The following is a 24,138-nucleotide window of genomic DNA, read 5'->3' as shown; positions in this document are numbered from 1 at the left end:
AGTCACATTGCAGGACGTGCGATGTCAAGGAAGGCAAAATAATTCAAACACGTCATGCTACAACTTTTTTGCTGCTTGATACGAAAGGAAAACACTCACATCCTCATTTTCCATAAATCTACAAGAGAAGTCTGTCTGATATAACATAAATTCCTCTGATTTAAGGGTTCTTGGATACACAGTTTTTTGCTAGTGAGTGACATGCAGGCTCTGCATGCACAGCGAACCACAAATCACAATCATTCTTGATCAGTTTATCAAAGAACCAAAGCAGGCCCCGCTATTCGTCGACCACAACCTGAAAATGAGCGAGGAACAGGAGAAAAACACAGAAAAGGAAGATTTGGTTGCAGAGAGGATGATGTTGACCAAAAACGAGGACCAAAAAATTCCTGTATTTTTTTCATATCGCAATGAAATCGCAAAAATTAAAAATAAAAGTATATATATATATATATATATATATATATATATAAACAGGGTCAGCAGTGGCATAGCCTGTTTCTCACTTAAAATGTTGGTTTGGTGGTTTGTTTAGACGAAATAACAGAAAGTTTATGAGCAGGCCGCCACGTTGTTTCCTGTTTGAAACGGCGAGCAGAAAACCAGGGACCAGTCAGGTGCATTCAACAATACTGCACGTCATTGCTTGAGCGGCAGGTTGAGTGGAGTAGCGCGTCCCCTAGTGTCCTCGCCGGACCTGGTGGACATGTACCGCTGGATTTAACATTATAGACATGACCACTGACTATTTGTATAACAATTTAGCCACAATGACCATACACTGTCCAGCCATATACTTGGTTTTGACCGAGTCTTGTTTACAATATTGTGCAGCCCTACCTCTCACCTTCAACCTTGGCTCTCCTCTTCTCTCCTCTCCTCTCCTCTCCTATCCTCCCTGAATGATTCCCTTGGCCCAGCCACTCATTTGTCACTATCCATCAGTCCTTCCCCCTCCGGGTTTTTCCTCTGTTCTCCGCTTTAGGCAAGGCATGTCAGAATTGCTGACTGAGGCACAAAGGGTGGTTGCCTTCTGTGGAATTTGCCATCTATTTGCTTCCTCTCTCCTTCTCCCTCTGTGGCTGTGTGTGCCAGTATCAGTTTGCATCCCGGTGGCCAATGCACATGGCTCGTATAGGATTTTGACCCTCTGCCAGGTTATTTGATGTCATATTATTTTACGTAGACGGTGACGCAGTTCAGTGCTGATTCTCTGTGCAAGTGGGGGATGTGTGCTACAGTAGCTATTTTAAACAGACACCACAGCGTTTGCTGCTGTCTGTCCTTGTGCTGCTTGGCCAGGGTTTTTCATTTTCAGAGTGATAGCTGCTGGGAAGATGAGAGAGGGGAAGAGTAAATACAGGAGATTGAGACACGGATAGAGAGGCGAGACATAAAGAATTCAAGGTTGTATTTTCTTCCGTTGTGACGACTTTGCAGTTGTAAAAAGGTTATATGTGCCACTGGTTGAGGCTCTGGCTCCGTTTTACACTTGCATGACTGTGGTGTCATACTGCTCTGGCTTCCCTCAGAGGGGAAATAAGGCCCGCTGTTTTCAATTAAGAGAGTTACTTTGCCCACTGTGCAGGCTATTATTATTTCATAATCAGCACCAGGAGCATGGAGCTGTCAAACTCATCTTAAACACCCACATAGAATTCGTGTGCTGCCTGCTTGGAGCTTCAGTAATTGCACCTATTCTGGTGCAGAGGAAATTAAGAGGGATGTTCACTGCAGCAGTAATAAACCGTGGAGCTGCTGTGATGGTAGCAGTACCGACACATTATCAGTCAGGGGAGCTATCCTCTGGGCCATGCGGTGGGTCAGTAGCACTGTCGCCACACAGCAAGAGCGTCCTGGGTTCGGACCTAATCTAGCCAGCTGGAGCCTCTCTGTGTTTGCATGTTTACTCCGCCGTGCCTATGTTGGTTTTCCCCATGCTTCCCTCCACAGTCCAAAAAAATGCTACTAAATTGCCCACAGTTAATGTGTTTGTGTGTGTCTCAGCCCTCTGATAGACCGGTAACCTGTATAGTATGTACCCTGCTTCTCGTGCAATGGATGCTGAGATAATCTCCAGATAAGCTTTTTAGAAAATGTATCAATTAACCAACTACTAATTTAAATTTTTAAACCGTGTGGCACTAGTTGACAAAAAGTTTCTGTGTTGGATTTACTGCTCTGGTTGGTCAGATTTGTCTCTCTGTGAATGATTTCCTAGCGTTTTGCAGCATTTAGTGTCTGACGCACTCTACTGTAATAATGTGCATTTTATTCATTAAATAGGCATACTGACAATGTGGAAGTATAGCTCGCCTGAGGCACATCTTACATATAATCAGTAGACTACTACTACTACTACTACTATTGATACATAATGACTACTTCTATTTCAGTATACATTTTGATTTTCTTTTCCGAGCTTGCTGATGTCAGTGCTGTTTAAACCATTGGATTTAGATTTTTACAACTGTTATAAATTAATTCTGAATACATAATAGCTTTCTTATAAGCAATACAGTCATATTGTAAACACTAATGGAAAGAAAGGTGCAGTGCAAATTTTGTGAAATTCTGGCCCCCAACATCTTCTAGTTTGTGACGTCACAGTTGCAAGGTTGTGTTGCGTCCAAATTGTAACATGTTCTGCTCCAAAATCCCATCAGAGTGTGATTATTGCTTTCCCTGCACTGTAGGGAAAACACTTTCTTCACTCCTCTCCAGGCTCTCTCCACAGGCCGATATCTGTTTCCTCCAGGTTTTGCCATTCTGGCGGCAGCTTGGTGAAGAAGCTTCATTTTCTATATTGAGCTAGATCAGCAGCTGCAGGCTGTGTTATTTGCTGCATTGTATTTTACAAAAGGCCAAGGCTGCTGCTGTCTGCCTATCTGTTTTTCTGTGGGTATTCATCTGGACCTAATAGTAGCTGTGGAAAAGATTTCTCTTTGAAACCACAGGCGGCTGCAGCCTCACACTGTGCATAAGAGATAGAGGCAGCTTTCTGTAGGTAGGACGGTAAATGATAGAGTACACCTTGCTGAATAACCAACTGTATAACTGCATAAAATGGGACAGACCCCACACATAACAACATTTTATGATAAATCTAACAGTTTTGTTCCTATAGTGTGTGATGAGCAACGATTTGGCCAAAATAGCGCACACTATCTGATTCCATTCATGTACAACAAGAATCCCGACTAAAAAAAACGGAAATCTCGCAAAATCACTTGCGATCAAACGTGACTTTAGTGTAAACAAACATGGCGGACGACACGCAGGAAGAATTAGCGATGTTAGTTTTTACACTACTTTGTACTAAAAATTCCCGAAGGATGGATGATAAAGTCATGTTAAATAAACACTTGTGTTCTTACCACAAATGAACAAGTTGGTCCTCGAATTCTGAGGTCCATCTTACTAATACTTTATGACTTTCTGCCATGATGGCAGTGATTGTCCTTATGCTTTAGTCAGCTTGGTTCTCAATTGGCTATTGTTCTTTCCCATGTGACTGCATCATCGGATGTCCTCGGGGTTCCCCACACACAACAGGAATATCTGCTTTGCTGACCATTGTCGGAAGGGGGAATTGGGCCCAAAATCAGCTTGATTCTCGTGTAGTGTGTAAGGGTCATGCTGGGATAAATGCAGTGCCACACAGCATTTGGACGATGGTAGACTGAGGTACATGGTCAACTTGAAGCAATTTAAGTCAACATTGCTGCCGTTGTTTAAGCAGCGAGTGACAGGGGCAGAACTCTGAAAAAAACAGCCCTGTGATTCATTTGCTCCACAGCTTCGTGACAGCTAGATAATGTAATACAAATGCATGACGCATATATATAGGAAAAACAGCTCACTGTGTGCTTTGAGCTTTATATTGCCTTCCTGACTGACACGAGAGTTTTATTTTAAGCGTGAGTTTCAGCTCTGCACTGAGCCCCAGATGTCGAACTAAATCTGCAGGTGTGCGTGTAGATTGTTCTGTACAGGTATGAGCAGCATTTACCCACGCTGTTGTGCAACTGTGCTCCCTCTGTAGTTAGTACAGATTACCCTCTACTGAGTCACCAGTGTGCAGAAGATGCTGCTCTCAGCAAAAACAGCATCACACAGGAGTCAGGCTGATCCCCACCCTGTTTATTTGTATGATCTACTCCCATGACTCCCTACCCCTCTCCTCTCCTCTCCTTTCCTCTCCGTAAAAGGTCTTTTTTCTCTCTGCTTTGACTGCATTTTCCAGGATCAGCGAGGATCACTAAGCTCGGTTCTGATCTGGGAGCTCAGTAATGAAAAACATACTGAAATTGCATAAGAATTTGAGCACTTGTGTGACATTTTGCTGGGAGGACTGAGCTGTTTTTAGCTTTGCCCAGAGAACCGGGTGTAGCTACCCTGCCAGTCTCTGCGGGAGCAGCAAGACCTCCCTGAGGGAGTATAGGGCACTCTTGACATATCAATCCAGTGGTAATACAGTAGAAACCGCTTATAGTGATCATGGTTACAGTGATCAACCGCTTATATGGATCAAAAATCTTGGGACAGAATCATTCCAATACACATGCTGTTTAAATATTTTTCTTACAGTAATCAAATAGTCCGCTCACAGTGTTCATTTTGGGGTTCTTTCAGACATGACAACATATGGAAAAAACATTTTAAAACTACGTTAGACTAACTATATTTAATTTTTGCTTTGTTTTTTACTTTACTCCCTTGATACTTTGCCTTGAGGACCGCCTGCTTTCCGGCTGGATACTTGTGGCTGATGCTGCATGCACATTGATATCATGACGGGAAAAAGAATAATTTTCTCTGAATGAAAAATTAATGCGCAGGGGGAAATCGCCCTCGTCAAGTAGATTGATAATGCCCCCAAAGTGAAACTTTGCCGATCCTAAGCCGGCTCTTCATCACACATGCAGACCGCCGCCCGTCTCCCTCAATGCCGCTACTGAGTGAGTGAGTGAGGAGCCCCGGCAAAGGGGCGTCGTTCTGCATTCACACTCACGCTGCAGAGCCGGCCAAAATCGGCAACGCCTCACCCTTGGTGAGGGAAAAGCCAGAAGAATTGGCAGCGGGCCTGTAAATTGCAAAGCGGTCCATTTCATTACTTTGTATTCATGTAATAAATATACAAATGTAAATTAGAGAATGATAATGATGCACGATAACAAAGATTTGGTTATAATAATCATCCAATAAGCGGTTTCCACTGTTATAACAAGCATTCCATGACATTGTGAATATTACTACAACTCTTCTCCTGATATGTATTCGTACTGACTCAGACATGTTGACTCACTGTGGTCAGGCATCACATTCCCACAAACACACACACAAGCAGACGTCTGCGTAGCTGACGGTCAGGAATTGCTGTTGTATTGACTTCTGAAAGGTGTATGCACGTGTTTGTGTCCCTGTGGTGGTGTGTGTAAAAACCAGCTACTATCGCTGTTCTGTCAGGACTTGGCCGAGCAGCTAGACTCCTCTTCAGTAAAGACACCTCTTTTTGCATCTCCTCACTTTGAATTTCCATTTCAAAAGCCTGCTGCGCTTTCATGCCTCTCCAAGGAAAAATTACACTTTCATACCCACCTGTTCCATTAGTCTGATCCCCAGTGTGAAATGAAGATGGAGCTGCCACAGCCTCTCCTGAATGTCGGCGAGATTTAGGCTGGAGTTATTAGCTGCTGTCAGTAGCTGCCAAGCCAGTCATTTCATCCACTTCTCGTTGTCAGTTTGAATGGTAAATAGATGGATGAGGGTGGTGAAGGCAGACGGTAGATGCAGGCAGGTGTGGCATTTTAATGATGTTTGCATTTTCATCCGAAGATGAAATGTGGAAAATGTGCCTGTTAATTATATAACAGAAATACAGCCATCCCCTGGAATGAATCATCAGTGACCGTCTCTGAATTGTTAAAGAAATAGAGTATTTTTTAAAAACATTATTCCCTAATGCTGAAGCAGAGCAGAGACACCCAGCAACCCACAAAAACAGACAGACGGTCTCCTGACTTCCACCTGTCCTTGCATTGGTGCAATCTTATCCTGATAATCCAGACAGATAGTCTAGTAGCCTGGAGAGAATGGGATTGGGATTAGGGATAGTAAAGTAATAGTGACCGTGATTTAGCTGGATTTACATCTAGGCTTCTGTCTGCTGGTGTGTCTGGGTGAACCACAGTCAAGTCTGGCCAGTCTGTGTGAAGTGTTTCCAGCTCTGAAACGGTGTAAAAAGGCCTGAGCTCAAAATGAAAGTTGTCGGTCTGTTTTGGAATATAGTTTGTTGTTTTACAGCTCTGCAAAAGTTTGTTATCTTAAGGAAATCAGTGTGCTTGTTCTGTTTTTATCTGATTTTACCTGAAAAGGTATTTGCCAAATTTCTATCAGTGGACACATCTCTGCCATTGCACTGTATACCATCATATTGCCCAACCCTACAACAGATTAACCAATAATGAAAATAATAACTTGCAGCCCTGTAGTATTTCTTAAAGACTCCCTTTGTAAATAAAGGTACTCGGCAGCAGTTTGCCTGTATGCAGACTGTTGTTGCTGTGCATTGCACATCATCTAGCTTCAAGCTAAATGTCTCCAAGGGATGTTTTTTGAGCCAGCAGAAGGCAGGAAGCTTTTTATTATTAAGCCAGCTTGCTTTTGCTTGACGCCATTGATCGTAATGGATGACTTGGCATAGTGAAAAGCTGTCCTCTCCAGCCGCTGCTTCCTCCACACATTCACTGTATTATACAAAGTGTATGATATGCACTGACGGCAGAGGACGGAGCAGCTTGCCCCCCCTTTGTGCACACCGCTTTGTTCAGTAAATCAGAGGACTGCTGAGGGGAAATGTATTTCAGGGAGACGGTTGTGGATGAGTGCTGGCACCACCACGCCAGTTTAAGACTTAGTTCAACCATACTTCCTACTGCAGTCTGCAAGTAGCTGGCATTACCATGTGTGTGTGTGTGTGTGTTTCTCTGCCTGTGTGTTACTGTGTGTTGGCTTCTGTGTGTCTTTCCATGCAGAAGCAGTAAAGATAAGCTGCAAGGATATTATTCTGCCAGAGTGCCGTAATTGCGAGAAACGTTTAAAGCCTCTTTGAAAAGCTTAGCATTAGGAAGTTGATGACTCCTTAATTATTAGTATCGTCTATAGCCCTGTGTACTGATCGAGGAGGAATGGTCAGTTTGCAGGAATTATTGATAAACATAGATGCACACATACTATATCTACACAGGAGTAGTAAGAGCCACGGAGTATGTTTAGACATGAAAGTGGTATTGATCCTCTTATCTAAGTCTTGCCAAGATTCGCAATTAAGCATATATCCCCAAATGTTGAACTATTCCTTTAAATAATATAAAGATTAAATGTTGAACTGAAAGTATCACATGTCTTTATCTCATCAGGAGTAACGGAGAAGCAACAATTCTTGTCCAGCAGACAGATCCCCAAAATGTCACACCCTGTTGCATTAACACATTTTAACACTTGGCAGAAATGGAATATAATATTCATAACTATGTTTTTCATTAGTGGTTAATCAACCATGTTCCTACAGTAGCCCAGAATTGATAAACCAAACACTGGGTGTGGCGAGAGCCTTTCGCGTTTTTACGTTACCTGAAGGGCACCGTAGTTGTGAAACTGTTGTAACATGAGCTACAGGGTGCAAAACCGTGGTACCGCCAGCCACTGTCTGACTTCTGTTGCTCCTAAAGTAGTGTTATTATGGTAAGGATGAGCCACAGTTTTGCACTCGGCGGCTCACGTTACCGCAGTCTTGGAAAAGGGAGGAGTGAACAGAGGGTACTCAGTTGGTTGCAATCTGCAACCACATCACAAGATGCCACCAAATGCGTTAAAGCAACAATAAAACAAAGTGGGTTCATTCATCAACTGTTGGGCGGTACAGAAATGATCACTGTGGAAGAACTGTGCAGATGTCAAGGTGTCTGAAAATAATGACACCGAGAACAGAGAGTTATCAGAAGCCTGGAGATCAGTATATACATGTGTGCCAAGTAAACATATAGATGAGACTCGTAACACTAGTGTGCATCCAAACGTCCTCAGTTGGGCCTTTTTACTGCCTGCATTTTTCCATTCTGGGCTAGAGACAGAGGATGAGGACCACACTGGCTGACTGGTGTGCTCATGGAAAAATACACAGCCCGCTGGCTACTAACTGAGATCAAGGGCTCAAGGGTGGAATGGCCTGATGAAACTGATTTAGGATCAGTTTGCCTTCCCTCGGTCTAAACTGCAGCCATCACTGTTGCATAACTCTCCTGTGTGAAGTGAACTAGGCTGAGGTTAACCATGAATTAACATATTCTAAAAAAAGGAGGTCCTCCAGGCGGGTCTGTCCGTCTGAACTCAAAAAGAGAACAAACGACTCTCTCCTCTAACATTCATCTCATCCTCACGCTGTTGTCAGAGATAATATTACAATCCCACAGCATTGTTTACCACGCAAAACACTGACACAAGAGCTGACTGTATTTTACCCCACTTTGGATTGAGCAGGTTGCCTTGTTAATTTTCCTGACAGAGTTATGGATTTCTGCTTTCTATAGGCGAGGTCAGATGCACTTTGACACAATAAGCAACCGCAGCTTTGTTGTGGCATGAAAAATTAACACCCAATCAATAGCGGCGCCATCACTTAGCCTCTGTCAAGATAACAAACAATCATCTCAAAGAGTGCCTCTTACTTAGCCCATCCTCAGGGAGTCCCAGTATTGATCCGTAAGACACATCAGTGCTGCTTACAGTGTGTGATGTTAACAATTAGGTGACACACCCAAGTCATTATTTGTTTTTGATTAGTTATGTTGCTTGGATGCACTAAGCCATCATATAGACCTGCTGTTTGTTTTGTTGATGTAGTTTAAAAACTAAAATATTAAATTTAGCAATAAATTCACTATATAACCTAATAAACTGTAACAGGATGTATTTTCTTCAGGAATGTCACTTCTTGGGTTTGTTTGATAGTGTTTTGTTTCAGTGAATGTTTTTTCTCAGTTATCCTTTGTACGTCATATGAGGCTGCTGCTGGTTTTATTTAGCCTTTTTTTCTATCATGAATGTTTTATATTAATGAGTAGTTGTTGTCTTTATGCATGTGTATCTGTAAGTTGGATACTGTATTGCGCTGAAGCTGTGCTAATGCCCCCTTTACCAGCATGTGGAAGGCAGCATCTGTCTGTTGATTCCAGGCACGCGTGCGTTAGTCATAAAAATGCTGGTTGACCTCAATTGGGGCACCATGGAAACAAGAGGGAGAAAAAGTGCATATGTGAGGGAATAGAAACACGGGGCCAGAGCAGATATTTTTTTCATATATGTTTACTGTGTTCTGCCCTAGTCCAGGTCACAGTTAAGTGACACGGTCAAGTATAATGAAAATGGGCCATGGATACTGAAAAGTCCCCCGGAAATCATTGGCTTGTGATCTATATGTTTTTTTCTAAGAGTAGACCTCTTAGGATCTGCAGTATCCTGCACTTCGTAAAGCGAGCTTGGACAAGAATTTGGTTTTAAGTGTCTCTTTTTAAATGACTGTGTTGCAGATAACTTCATTCATAACATGCTGTGTGATTAAGAGCCAGTACACTTGAGAAGAAACAGGACCATAAAGAGTGTGGAAGCAGAACACATGGTGCAGACTGTACTGTTTACTGTACTTTTGTGCATAGTATTTGAACCAAACCATTTTTTAATCTCGTGTTAACACCACGGTGTCAATTTTAATGAACAGATGAAGCTCTGTGAAGCAAATATACAGAATATCTGGTATAATTCTGTGGTTTAGCAGCGATATGTATGAACTGTTTTATGTGAATTGGCAACAACCAGGGCTTAAGCTGGTCTCACATGAACGGGTCAAACGTGGGTTGAACATGTGATCTTATACCCTGCATGAACCACAGGGTTTTGTGTGTGAGCATGATATAAATAAGCCTATGGTTTGCTTCATCTCCCATGGCTCCATCACCAGCTGTAATGGACCCATCTCTTAAGGGTGTAAGAGCGGGCCATTAAATCAGCACATAGCAGTCCGGCTAGGCAACAGTCTCACCTAGAAGCTATTTATTTGTATGGGTCTATTTGTTGTTCCATCCCCTGAAGAACTCTACAGACTGCTGCAACAGCGTGATGGGTGGAGTAGGACCTATTTTTCCTCATGTCCTCATTCTGAAGCCTCTTTACATTGTCAAGGAGGAAATTACTTTGGTACCTGTTGAAGCTAAATGGAGGGATGTAACTGATAACATGTTGTCACGTTAGACTCCTGTGCTACTGGGTAGAGGCATATTTCTGAAGATGTTTTTCACACAGTTTTTACAGGAAAGTCAACGTGAAATGTGGTAAAAATAAAAGAAGCACTCCGTAGTCCGTACCTTATGAACGCTCCCCTTTTCCTATCCAATCATAACTGCCTCCTCTGCTTTTCCTCTATACGCTGTAATATACTCTCATCATCTTTATGTCTCTCCATTTCTGTTATGTTATCACTCTAGCACGATAGTAATAGCCAACAGGACATCAAGGTTTTGTCACTTGCACTCACAGTTGTTTGCTTGCAACCATAATGTGATTACAGTTCAGTCTGGAGCACACATAAATTAAATGGCTAAAATTTAAATGTAGTTTTGCATGGCTCTCACTCGAGCGTTCACACATCTCTCTTCTTTTATGAGCCGTCTCTGTCCTCCCATAATTACATTTATAGTAGTGGTGTTCATGTCTGGGTTTTACTTCATGCTGCTGAGGACAGGGATAATAGATGAATATTAAAATATATTACGTGAATCCACAATGGTCATATAAAGGTCAAATAAGTGCTGCTGTGTGCTCTTTATTTCAAATGGAAATGTTTGGAAAAAATGAACGACAGAATTATCATGATATTTAAGGCTGTTAACAATTGTAGTGTTAATATTAATATATATATATATATATATATATATATATATATATATATATAGAAAAATATATATGAATCAAAGTGTTTTTTGTCGTACTTTGTTATAAGGGAGATTAACTGAAGAGAAAGGCAGCCATCTAACTGTATGGTGTGGATAGGCCTGTCACAATAGCTACTTTTGTTGGACGATATTTTATCGCTGAAATAATTGCGCGAAACGATATTATTGTCATTTTAAGACCATTTTATGCCGCCGGTTTAGTGATGGTTTAGGGGCCGTACACATGCCGCGTCTAAAATGCGTGGAAAATGCCAGACGTGCCACTTATCCTTTTATCCAAGGTGCTTGGGAGGTTGCACTCCTGAAGCGCCTGCCGTTACTAAGCAACCAAAACCTGCGCGCTGCAATGACGATAATGAAGTTGCGGTAATAAAAGCCTCACTGACTAAACTAAACGAAGTCAAACTAAGATAAATGAATTTCCAGCACCGAAAATCCCTCACAGTAACATTACTGCTAGGTTTCTCTGTGTCAAGTTGGCTGACCTTTCAACCGGATGTTGTAAACTTCCTCGGATGGAAAGGGTGAAGCAAGTAAGATAGTCTGTGGGACAGATCATAAAGCTCTGGGTAGCTCTGCACTAAAATGATTAACTTCTCCTCCATATATTTACCGTAGACAGATATTTCCGGAAGAAAGAAAAGATATCTGTCGGTTGCTTGCGCGTCACTCCCGCGTTGCTCCTGCGTTTGAGCGCGCCTGCCCCGCATCTACATTGACAACAATGGATTTGAGGGTGCAAAAAACGCGTCATGTATACGGCCCCATAAAAGCATAATAATGCAAGTACACCCTTTTAAGAGCAACGAACTTTGAATTCTTAAGTATATTCAGACATTGGAAGTGGAATTTGAAAAAAAATATAATTCAATATTCAAAATAAATAAAACGTAAATAAATAAAACCAAAGCAAATAAATAAAGTGGACTCTTGGGCTCTGTTAACAAAAATGTGCAATGTCCAAATCTTATGATGATAGGGAAACCCTGCTGTTTGTTCTGGCATCATATTGGCTAAAATGTTGCTGAGATTCTTATGTAAACAAACATGCATGTAAACAGGCAATACGGGCAATATCGAGGTCAGCAAAAATAATTGAGTTCATGTCCATATATTGTTCGATAATTTGAAAATGTAATTAGCGTGACATGGTCCAAATCAGTCCCAACTGTCACGGTGGTGGTGTGCTCAGAGTCGAGCAGGGAGAGATGGCGCACATGCTTAGACACACACAGCCTGACTCATTCACTGCACACACACTGCACACACACACACACACACTGCACACACACATACTGTGCATTAAACCTGTAGTCTCAGCTAGCAGTCACTCACTCACCCCCTCACACATACCTACGCATGCATACACACTCTGAGGGCAGTCTTAACAGGTGCCGACATGCAGAAAGGAAGAGATGCGGTTGCAGTAAGACACATGACATACACACAGACAAATACATGCACACATAGGGAAAAGGCATTTGGAAATGACAGAAGAGATGTAAAAGAACCACACTTAGCCAGCCAATCACATGCATCCACACACTTGGACCTACAGACACACATAAATAGCATGGGATGGTAAAAAAGCAGAAGAGCCTCCACTTTAATTATCGCCATTGCAAACATTCCTTCACCAGCAAATTTCACTCCCTGGATGTTCCAGCTTGTGAGCGTTGCCTTGGTTCACATTGGCACGCTTCGGCTCGCTCATCCAAATGTGTGCATGTGTGACAAAGGGAGAGAGATAGAGACACAGAGCAGGAGGAGGGGTGGCAAACAGGCTATTCTGTGGCTCAGTCACATGGGCGTCCACGAGAGGCAGGCAGGCAGGCAGGCAGGCGCACAGAGACCAGAGAGGCTGGCTATCAATTCAGCTGTAAACACAGAGTCAAACTGTGAAGATGCTATCCCACTCCTGAGTGACACGGGATTATATAGGTTAGCTGTCGGTGCCTCAGCTGGGGAGGGAGACCAATTCATTTTATACCGGTTAGAGGTTGGAGCCTCCAAAGATTACAGCCAGAAAGTCATGCTTCATCTCCCATCACCCTTATTTGGCCTGTTGGGAATTGTTTTTATAGCAGACATCTTGATATGTCATAGTAGAAGAAGCACAAGTGTAACTAATAACACTAATATTTGCTGTACATCATTTAGCTACGTACAGTATATCAGTCCCGGTGTTGTGCATGCTGGCTCAGTGGTGTAACTTATTGGGACACTTACTGGAATAGAGTCATCGTTGATGTGATTTATTCCACCTGTACTTTTCCTGCTACGACAAGTCAAAATATCTGCATTGAAAAATGTTCATTGTGGCTTTTTTACTAAAAAAGTTAATATAATAATAATAATAATAATGTTAATAATACTGTTAATTAAAAACTGCTAACCCTACATAATTTGCCTGCACAAGCTTTAGTCAGTTGTCAGCTGACTGTATGTTACTAATAGATTCTGTGGACCATTCAGGTATACAGACTATGAGTCTGTATACCTATGAGTCCATGTAGACTCATTACTTTTCTGCCAAAACAGCTTGCTTGAGTCAGCTGTCAAAAGGTGGTTACTAACAAGTGGCTAAATTAGACTATAGAGGTTGTCAGGGACATTAAACATCATTGCGCCCACTAGTCTGCCTTAACAGCCTCGTTGTGTATACTCACGTTTATGTGACCGTGGAGTAGTTTGTTTATAGCCTGTTGTTTATAACATTAGCTTTTTACTTCTGCCGATTGCAGTGGTGTTCATTTGTGGGGATTATCTTGCTGAACAAAACATATAAGTATCATAAATGTGTGTTTGCCACAGAGCTTATTTTCTGCAATAATCCAAAACCCCAATGGAAAAATCCCATTGTTTTTTTTTGTTGAGGGAACCAGGGCGATGCTAACTTCGTGGTTGACCTACAAAAACACATCATCCCTGCAGCACTCTATATATGCCAAACTTTATGTCTCTGACACGTGAGCTGTGAGTAACCATTCAAAACGTAAGACAACCTGTAACATGAAAATACTTTAGCAGCATGCAATCCTCTCCTGAATTGCATGTAGCTGCTTTGGTTTCAGGGTCTTGGTATTGTGCATGCAGGCTCACTGGCAGGCTCACTGTCACACTGCCATGGCTTACTGGGACACTTGAATAGAACAGAGCCATTGTTAATGTTGTCTGTAACGCCTGTGCTTTTCCAACTAGGACAAGTCAAAATGTCTGCTGTGAAAAAGAAGCCCTTTATTTACTTTTAAGTCTAATGCATGTGCAGCCGTGAGATATAAAAGTAAATCCATCCAACCAAAATCAAAACAATTGCAATGTCATAAACATCTTCTGTTAAGAAGAAGTGAAAGAAAAAATGGAAAGTAAACACATGAATAAAACTTGTGTCTGCCCAATTAGGATTATTTTATCTCATCACTGATAGGGCTGCCCAGTTAATCAAAAATGTTATCGAAACCGCCATTTGGACTACTGCAATTTTCAAATCACAGGAGGTGTGATATTTTTAAAGGTGAAATGTGTGTCAAAATACCATTTTAAATTAGATATTATCATGCTGCAGAGATGTTATGGCCTAAACATCATATTCTACACACTTAAGAAAACATCTTTGTTTGGTACAGATCCCCACCGTAATCATTTTAATATGTTTTTCTGTGAAAATTAGAATAATGATGCAAAAATGATCATTCCCTCTAATATCTCAAAACATATCGCAATTGCAATATCAGTCAAAATAATCGCAATTACATGCTTTTTCAAAATTGTGCACCCCTAATCACTGATATTTGTATCCTCATTTATTTATTCACAGAGAGGGAATTAATCTGCCTCTGATAGTGTCTCAAACCCTCTCTCCCCTCCTCTCTCTGTCTCCTTCCACTCTTTCATTTGCTCATTTTGTGTTCTCTCTTTCCTGCCCTCCTGAGCTTAGTCTCCATTATTATGCCGAGTGTTATACGTCTATAATTATGCATCTATTTCAGGCCTTCCTGGTGAAAACAGTCCTCTGATTGCCCTTCTCTACTGCCTTCATCCTGTTATTAGAATAAAAAAACATCACAACATAACAGATGTAAGACTGCTGTACATCTGAGATTTGTTAGATTGCCGTTTGTAATGTGTGCCGTCTGCATTTGTTAGTCTCTTGGTGAAACATATTTCGGCTTTGATAATATTAAAGCCTGCTAAAGAGGGAGAGCGTGTAGTATCCTCCCACTCCAGCAAACTCATAGCAGGTTTAAACTTTGCAGAGCTGTGTTTCCATGTTAGTTTAAATTTAAAATGAAGACCAATTTGAGTAAAAGGGTGTCTGAGCTTTTTTCAGTCAAGATGTATGCATGTTTATGTATGTTTAACCCTTTACATTTGACAAGTGGTGGACCAACCAACAGACGGACAGACATTGCCATCTCTAGAGGCGCTAGCATGGCTAAAATGTATTAAACCTCACGTACACGTACAGGAGGGCTTTAAAAAGGACTTGGTGCCCATGTAGCTGACGTTACTCTTTCCTGCAGTTCCTCTAGTTGACAGGCCCTTACTTGTGTTTGACACTGTTATTACATAATGTTGGATTGCCGTGTCCACCCTTTGGTATTCATCTTTGTCCCAGAGAGCTCTAATGATGCTGAGTAATGGAGCCTCTCCGTCTCAGAGCGACTAACACAGTCATCTCTGTCTCTCTCCTTTTTCTTTCTCTCTCTCAGATGCTGCTGCTAGGAAAGCCTTCATCACAGAGGTGAGCCACCATCTGTCCCTGTGATCATCTTCTCTGTCACGCTTCTCTTTTCACTGAGGATCTCAGGCAATTAATATTTGGGTCAATTAATATTTGCTTTACATAATTTTTTACTCGCTTGCTACATGAAGACTGACACAAAAGTTAGTACAGACTACAAATTGAAATATCACTTTAGTAATCTTTGTCTTTGCTAGACAACTTGGCTAACGTTTATCTTAATCCTCCTAATTTAGTAAATCCCATCCATCTGCTTCTTCAGCTAATGTTCTGTATGTCAAAGCAAACATTAGGTAGGAGGTATTGCACAATTTGTTTGAGTTTGCTGAGGACATTTAATTCTGCTTAAATGCCATTTAAACCAAAAAGGTCAATGAACATTACTTAGAACAGCACCACAAATATTTACGTCAGATGTCCGGCTTTGAGATCTAACATATCCTCTGCAGCTTCTACCATTAAATCACTTTAAATCACATTAGATTACAAACTGTTCTATCAGACCTCATGCTATGCACAGTTTGAATTACATTGATGAAGGAGTCAAAGTTCTACTAATTAATGATCCTTCGAACAGAGGAACCAAAGCATTTTGCTTCAGAATGAACACCAGTGCTGTGTCTCAATTCGGATACTTCCGTTAGTAAACTTCCATGTAGTACACTGTATACACGATGTACTTACTTGCGTAGAGCGTGAATTTCAACAGGGTATTGTTGTCTCAAATCAAACACGGCTGTTGTGCACTTACTGGAAGTGATGATTGCAACATTTGACCACTTCTTCTTATTCTTTTTAATGGCAAATTGCAACCGGACAGAGCATTACCGCTAACATTTAACTGCAGCTTCCTCGGCCGCGAAGAGTGTAGGGAGGTGGAGGGAGTCTGTAACCATAACTGTGTATATATAAAATGATTTAAGAAGCGCTGGATTATTTTCACAATATTATCATATGTGTATTATTAACATGATACCAGTATTATATTTTTTGAATATCACAGTTATCGTCAATGCTGGTATATCGCGACACCCTTTTTTTTGCACTCAAAATAGCAAAGTGTCTGCTCAGTGAAAGTCAGTTCATAACATCACAGATAAACAAGTGCCCATCTCATCTGTCCCCGTAATACAAGTCTCTATCTCCCTCCTTGTCTCGCCAGATGCCCTCATCCTCAGGCCAGCCTGGTCAGGGGAAGAAGATTGGCCACAGAGGGGTGGATGCATCAGGGGAAACTACTTACAAAAAGGTACTGTAGACAGCGCATGCATAGGCCATGATGTATTCCCAGGTTTACACAGAAAAATAGAACACATACTGGATTTCTTTTGCATTTAAAAGCGTCCAATGGTAAAACCATGATGTTTTTCTCTTTACAATGATCTGCTCCAACTCAGAATAGGACCGTTCATCGACTGTGAGGGTTAAAGAAGGGCAAATATTTAACTCACCACATCTCTCTCTGCCTCCCTCACCCCCCCCCCTCTCTCTCCACAGACCACATCCTCAGCCTTGAAAGGTGCCATCCAGCTGGGCATCGGTTACACAGTGGGCAACCTGAGCTCCAAGCCTGAGAGAGATGTGTTGATGCAGGACTTCTACGTGGTGGAGAGCATCTTTTTCCCCAGGTCTCTACTGCAGCCAAACACATACTGTATACATGCAGTATGTTTCCAGCGCACATATGGATAATACAAAATTAATGCATGCCTGATAGGTTGTTCTTAACCTACCTGTTTGATGTTCACTCAAGAAAAATATTAATTTGATTTCTATCTTCTATTTGCTTTGATATTTTTCTGTACTTCAGTGAAGGCAGCAACCTCACTCCAGCCCACCATTTCCCGGACTTCCGCTTCAAAACATACGCTCCCGTGGCCTTCCGCTACTTCAGAGAACTGTTTGGCATCAGGCCAGATGACTACCTGGTAAGATTTTACTGTGTCTGTGTCCCTAAATCAGGGGTCTCCAACAACTCGCTACCCGTTTCTTAGTGGTTCAAATAATATGTACATAAATTTCAGTCGGTAAAAGATGTAATGTCGAGTGCCACTTCACCAAAGTCCACAGCAGCTTTTCATGGGACTTTCTGTCTGGTAGCAGTCTACCAACAGAGAAGGTAAAGGAGCTGAAAACAACGCTAAAAAGACAACAGTCTCTATTTACCAAACTGACGAAGAAGGCCAACACAGCAACAGAGGCTTCGTTTAGTGGCGCACATCCTAACGAAACACAAAAAGCCCTTCGCCCTAGCTTTGTATCACCTCAAATCAGATAGACTTGAACAGGGAGCAAAAGAGAGCAATTGTGAGATATGTAAGTAGAAAGGGAAGTGAGGCAAGACCAGGAAAAGACAATGAAACACAGAGTAAAAGAACAGAAAGATGTGAAGACAGAAAATAAAAACGGCATTAATAAAGATGAGAAGTGGGACGACAGGAGGGAGCTGAGAGGGAAAGAAAGAGGACGAGAAGCCATGAAACGGCACAAGAGAGGAGGAGGAGAGAGGATGGTTGAAGAGAAGGAAGGAAGATCTGCAGCTTGTCACCCCTCATAAGCGTAGAGGATCTGGAGGCTGCATGATTCACCGCTCTGCCCTGAGCAGTCTAGCGGAATATACATACAGTGCTTAGTCAGTGTTTCTGCATGTTCCATGTGCACATATCTTTAATGTATCGGTCCTCCAACCACATAGAAAAACCCCATCCTTCCTTGTTTCTGCCATCTCTCTCAGCCAGCCTGTTGTCACTCATCACCATATGTCCACACAAGCCATCTGGGGACTTGCATGTTATCAACAACTTGCTACTAGACTCATTTTAAGTCTGGTTACACTGAAGTTATGCTTAGGTCTGACCTGGTTTATTAAGAAACATAATCTCTTTCTTCTTTCTTCCTTTATCCTGCTTACACTCATGTAAATGTACTCACTTGTTGCTGCTAGGCTTCTCTCAATCAAAACAATAACAAAAGACAGTTTGGTGACGTAATGAAGTAGCATGGGATCATGGGAGTTGTGTTCACCACCATTGCCGTCATTTGCAGTCACCATCTTCCGGTTAGGGGACCTTCAGTGTTCATTGTTCAGGAGGTTTTAACGGGAGCCGAATTATCCGAAGAGGTCTCCTCCTCTCCAAAACAAACAGACCTGGTTAGGAAAACCGGTAAAAACAGTTTCATGTTAAAAATCTGTGTTTCTCAAGCACAGTTCGGCGGACACAGGATGTCCTTTGACGTGCTGCGAGCTGCAAACGTATGCTCAGCTTGTTTCTCTGATAACTTAAGATCCAGATGTCCGATGACTAAAATCCTTCATCCGGTTAAAATATTTAGTTAAAAATGACCCAGATCTAAAAAGAGTATCGTAAAAATGTGGCTCAAAATCAGTCTATTGTCCAGGGTCCTGGCCATTTCACCGCTGTTCTTCACAGCTGTTGCAGAAATCTTGTAAAAATATGTAGGACTCCAGCTAACAATTTCTTTCATTAGCGATGAATCAGCCAATTGAGTTCTCTGTTAAATATTTTGCCTAAAAATAATGCCTGTCTTAATTTCCCACAGCCCAAGGTGATGTAATAAAATTATTTGTTTTATTTGACCTACAGTCTAAAGCCCAAATATATTCAGTTTAGTATCATATTTATCAAAGAAAAACATTAAATGCTCACATTGGGGTTGCTGGAACCAGTAATTGTTTTGCTAAATGGCTAAAATTATAAATCGATTATCAAAATAGCTGCAGAATAATTTTCTGTCGATAGACTTATTTGACTAATTGTTGCAGCTCTAGAGATAGTTATGTGATTTAGGTCATATTTGCATGATTTAGTGTTTATGGGGCAAAGCACTGGTTAAACACGCTCTCATATTTAAATAATCTCTTTAGCATTCCTTTTTGTGCCAATTTCTTATTGGCTACCACGGGACTTTGGTCCTAACAGATGAAACATATTCATCCTTTCCTTTCATCCTTACATTTCTCAACCCAACCTTATCACCTTTAAGGTTGTTTAATCACATCTACAAAAGGACTTTCCTGTCGGTTAGATTGGCCATCCTGGTGTGAAGATAATGAGAACATCCTTTTACGTGCCACTGTGTGTGCATGTTACCATTTTGAGTCAGTCATCCAATTTTCACATTTTTCCTCTAACCCTGCTCAGCTGTGTTTTGATGTGGAAAGAAAGGTATGAAATTAAATGTCAGGCTCTTATGAGAGGAAGGTTTGAAAAGTGAGCCATTAGCAGAAGGCAGGCGGAGGCAGCTTCACCTTTTTCAAAAAATGATGTCTGTCATGAGTTGCTTTTAAGCAGCGGAGAGAAAGTGAGAGAACGGGTTAATTGGATGAGCTAACCATCATATCAGCAGGAGCCTGACGTCTGTATTAAAGAGCTAGAATTTAAAAGCAGTCATTATTTGACATCTAATTGTGTCTAATCTATATTAGCTTCCTCTGTTCTACTACAGTATGTAATGTTCTTGTTCCTCACTCTTTTTGTTTCTTTTCTTTGTCACCCACAATCTACTTCATATCATCATTTATTCTCATAATTCTGCCATAATGTGTTTCTGCATGCCTCTACATGATGTGTGTGCTTGTGTGTGTTAGATTTATCTTTTATCAGCGACACTTTGCTCGACACTGCAAGCATTTGGCTTCATACTGTATATGAGTGAAAATTCAGAGTGTGGAAAAGTGCAAAAATATTTGGTCACACCGCGGATTGCCTCTGTTCTGACAGATTCTCTTAAGCTCCAATGCTGTCATCTCTTATCTCTCTTTCTCATTAGCAAAGAGCAGAGTACAAAACATCTCTTTATTTTGGTTAAATAATCAGAAAATGCTGTTAACATTGTTTTTTTCAGTGTTTTGGTTAATACCAGAATATTGGCTTCTATATAAGTGTTAAGATTAAATAATGCAGGCTAATCCACAATATCAGATCATTTTTTGTAACTGTCAATTTGTTTAAGGTTTTCAATAATTTGACCAGTACTTCTCTCTGCCTGTGTGTGTTTGTATGTCTCTGTGTGTACCTGCAGTACTCCCTATGCAATGAGCCTCTGATCGAGCTGTCCAATCCCGGAGCAAGTGGCTCGGTCTTCTATCTTACGAGGGACGACGAGTTCATCATCAAGACTGTGATGCACAAGGAGGCTGAATTCTTACAGAAACTGCTGCCTGGATACTACATGGTAAGCAGTGTGTGCGTGTGCGTGTGCGTGTGTGTGTGTGTGTGTTTTTGTTAGAAGGAACGAATTTATCTTTTTCGTCTCGAGAGCTATGCAGGGAATTGCGGACTTTGATGGATTGACAGTCCTCTCCCACTCATGTTAACCTGGCAGGCAGCTTGCGTTTGGGTTTGCTTGGAAGCAGTCCGAGACCACCTCTCGCAAGCTGTTTCGGACCGGTTGTTTTGGTCCGCACCAGAGTACGATTACTGCGTTCACAACAGCAAAACACCCGTTTACAAACTATCACACAACTTGTGCAGTATAATCCAAGTCTCATTTATCCAGTCGTATGTACACTACTTCCCAAACATATGCATCTTTGCTAAAACCTTACTATTTAAAACACTCGTACGACGGACGAGCAGCGTGCCTGCGCAAGCGTGAAAATGTTTAGGTGGAAGTGTTTTAAATAGTAAGGTTTTAGCGAAGCTGCATGTGTTTGAAAGTAGTGAGCATATGACTGGATAAATGAGCCTTTGTAAACGGATTGTTTTTATCAAGAATTTTCTCCATTTTCGGATTATTGGTTCACCGCCATTTGGGGGGTGAAGTATATCTTTAACACTTGCTTTCAGTAGTTTTCCCCTTTTTTCTCTTCATGGTAGGCATCACACATGCAGGGTTATACATGGTGAAAAAAATATTATTCATGCGTACAAATATACACACAAAACAATAAGCCAGTCTATCCAGCTATCAAGGCACATGCACATATAGTGAACACACAGATTCATACACACTGTTACAAAGGTGGAGAAGTCGGTGTTATCTCACTGCACACATGTATCCTTCGCACTTTCATTTAAATGCCAACCTCCAACTCTGATGTTCTTATTTTGAGTCATATTTTTAGATATCGGGTTTATGTAAGACCTTGAAAATCACTCCTCCTAGCGTGACATCCCTTTCATATAAAGCAGACATAACAGCTCTATCATCACAGACTGAAACCTTGGGCCATGCTGTTTCATAACTGGTCGGTGTGTTTCATATAAGCCTAACAGAGCCCGACTTGCCAACAGTACCCCCCTCCCACCCACGCCACAGTCTGCAGGCTCATTCTGAATGAACTCAACCAGCAACAGCTCCATGTATGTCCATGCTACTACTCCAGCCTCTTGAGGTTCACGGCCTTCAGCCCTGTGTTTATTCATGTGCCGACAGCCGTGGCCAAAGACCACTGCAGGAATCCATTTAATCATTTAGGGACGTTAAAGGCTCAGCGCATTTGCTGTGACCTTTTCCATCGGTCTGAAATGCTCTGAAGCTTTTATGCAGGTATAATTGGTCTAGGAAAGAGGTTTAATGAAAGCAGAGAGATTCAGACTCATGTGGGATGGCTGTAGCCCGAAGCCAGAGCAGGTGGACTGAGGAAATGAGACAGAACAGCACAGATGGACTTGCAAATCAAACCCACGGCAAGATCAACACAGAGTAGAAATCAAACAACACATAATGGAGATGGATACAATTTTATAGACTCATGGAAAAATCGACATAATACAATGGTGTATTAGGGGCTAATATTCTGATAAAAAACTAAAAATTTCCAAGATTAAAGTCGTAAATATCCGAGAAAAAACTTGGAAATTCTGTGAGATTAAAGTGGTAAATGTACGAGAAAAATATTTACGAGAAAAAAAACTTGAATATTCTCTGAATCATAAATTTACAAGAATAAAACTCAAATTGTCTGAGATTCTGAATACTTGATGTGCTATCAAAAGGCATTGCATATCTCTTAACTGATACAGTTAAATGTTAGATTTTTGATGTATGTAGTAACAGATGTCCTCAACTCACATGTATCAATCGTTGTCAGGATTTTTTTCCCTCACAATTTAGTAGTATTGGGGGACACAGGTAACATATTTTATATTTTATACTTGTGAATATAATCTAATTAATCTTATTTACATAAATTATGTATTTTGTATGTACCCTTTGTTAACACCTTATTTTGAAAAACGGACGTTAACACACGAGTGTCCTTCCATTAACCTCGCCAAGTCCGTCGCTAGCTCTTCCCATCAGTTTGAATGCATTTACCATAATGATCAGTATATTGGCAGTATATGGGTGCACTGCAATTTTAGCATTGGCTGACTTGACCACGGAGATGCGAGTGACGGCTGCCTTGTGTGATGAGGTTGATCCAACCTTGCAAAGTGAAGCGATATACTGTAGTTCCTTGACAAAAAAAACCCCCACTATTTTTCTGAGTTTTTTTTCTGTTGTAAATTTGTGACTTTATAATCACAGAGAATATTGTTGTTTTTTTCCGCATGAATTTGTGAGTTTCTTCTCGTAAATTTACGATTTATAATCTCAGAAAATAATCAAGTTTTTTTCCGTAAATCTGTGAGCTTTTTTCTCATACATTTACAAGTTTAATCTCAGAGAATTTCTGAGTTTTTTCTCGGAAATTTATTATTTATAATCTCAGAATATTCAAGTTTCTTCCCATAATTTTGTGATTTTTTTTTCTCGTAATTTTATGATTTATAATCTCAGTGAATATTCAAGTTTTTTCCCATAAATTTGTGAGTTTTTTTTCTCATACATTTATGATTTATAATCTCAGAAGATGTTTGAGTTTCTTCCTGTAAATTTGAGTATTGTTTTTCTTGTAAATTTACGACTTTCTCAGAATATTACCTTCCTCCCCGGGCTACATAATTATTTTTTTTTGCCTACAATGGCCCTAATACGTCGTCATAACATAGAGATGTGAGGAACAAAATAACAAAACAGCAAAGCGCTGCACATGTAACAGCAAAATGTAGTTTCAGTGGAACCAGCTCATCTGTATTTGTAGCAACCATAACAGACAACATGCAGGCTGTCATTGGTGGAGCTCGTCATGTCTTCCACAGCTGACTGGCTGATGGTAGTGGGCTGGCTGAAGAGTCTGGCTCTGGGCAGCATACAGATCACAGTGATGTAACCGACTCCACTGCTGCTCCTTCTCTCCCTTCTGTGTATTCGCCATTCTATTATACCCTTAGTCTTTCCATCTTCTCTCTACGTTTTAATGTCTTATTATCACTCCGCCTGCTGCTGTGACATTCTCAGTGTAATTTATTTCCCTTTATGTCTCACTCTGCCTGCCTCGTGTTTTAATCCACTCTTTCTCCAGCCTGTCTT

The 24,138-nt window shown here is 41.1% G+C and overlaps 1 protein-coding gene across 6 annotated transcripts in view; it reads left to right on the top strand.

Annotated features, from left to right (window-relative positions):
• Nucleotides 1–24,138, top strand: part of pip5k1ca (phosphatidylinositol-4-phosphate 5-kinase, type I, gamma a) — a 52,821-nt gene that overhangs the window by 5,979 nt on the left and 22,704 nt on the right. For all 6 annotated transcript variants that reach the window (XR_005207026.1, XM_037770601.1, XM_037770604.1 and 3 more), the window contains exons 2-6: nt 15,725–15,756; nt 16,919–17,005; nt 17,254–17,384; nt 17,567–17,684; nt 20,800–20,952. Coding sequence is in view for 5 of the 6 variants with exons in the window: in XM_037770601.1 (XP_037626529.1) it covers nt 15,725–15,756; nt 16,919–17,005; nt 17,254–17,384; nt 17,567–17,684; nt 20,800–20,952 (521 nt within the window). In the remaining variant the exon portion in view is untranslated. The remainder of the gene's footprint in view (nt 1–15,724; nt 15,757–16,918; nt 17,006–17,253; nt 17,385–17,566; nt 17,685–20,799; nt 20,953–24,138) is intronic.

This window comes from Sebastes umbrosus, chromosome 5 (assembly GCF_015220745.1).
Source record: "Sebastes umbrosus isolate fSebUmb1 chromosome 5, fSebUmb1.pri, whole genome shotgun sequence".
NCBI lineage: Eukaryota > Metazoa > Chordata > Actinopteri > Perciformes > Sebastidae > Sebastes > Sebastes umbrosus.
The sequence above is the reverse complement of the archived record's forward strand: the minus strand, read 5'-3'. Positions and strand labels throughout refer to the sequence as shown.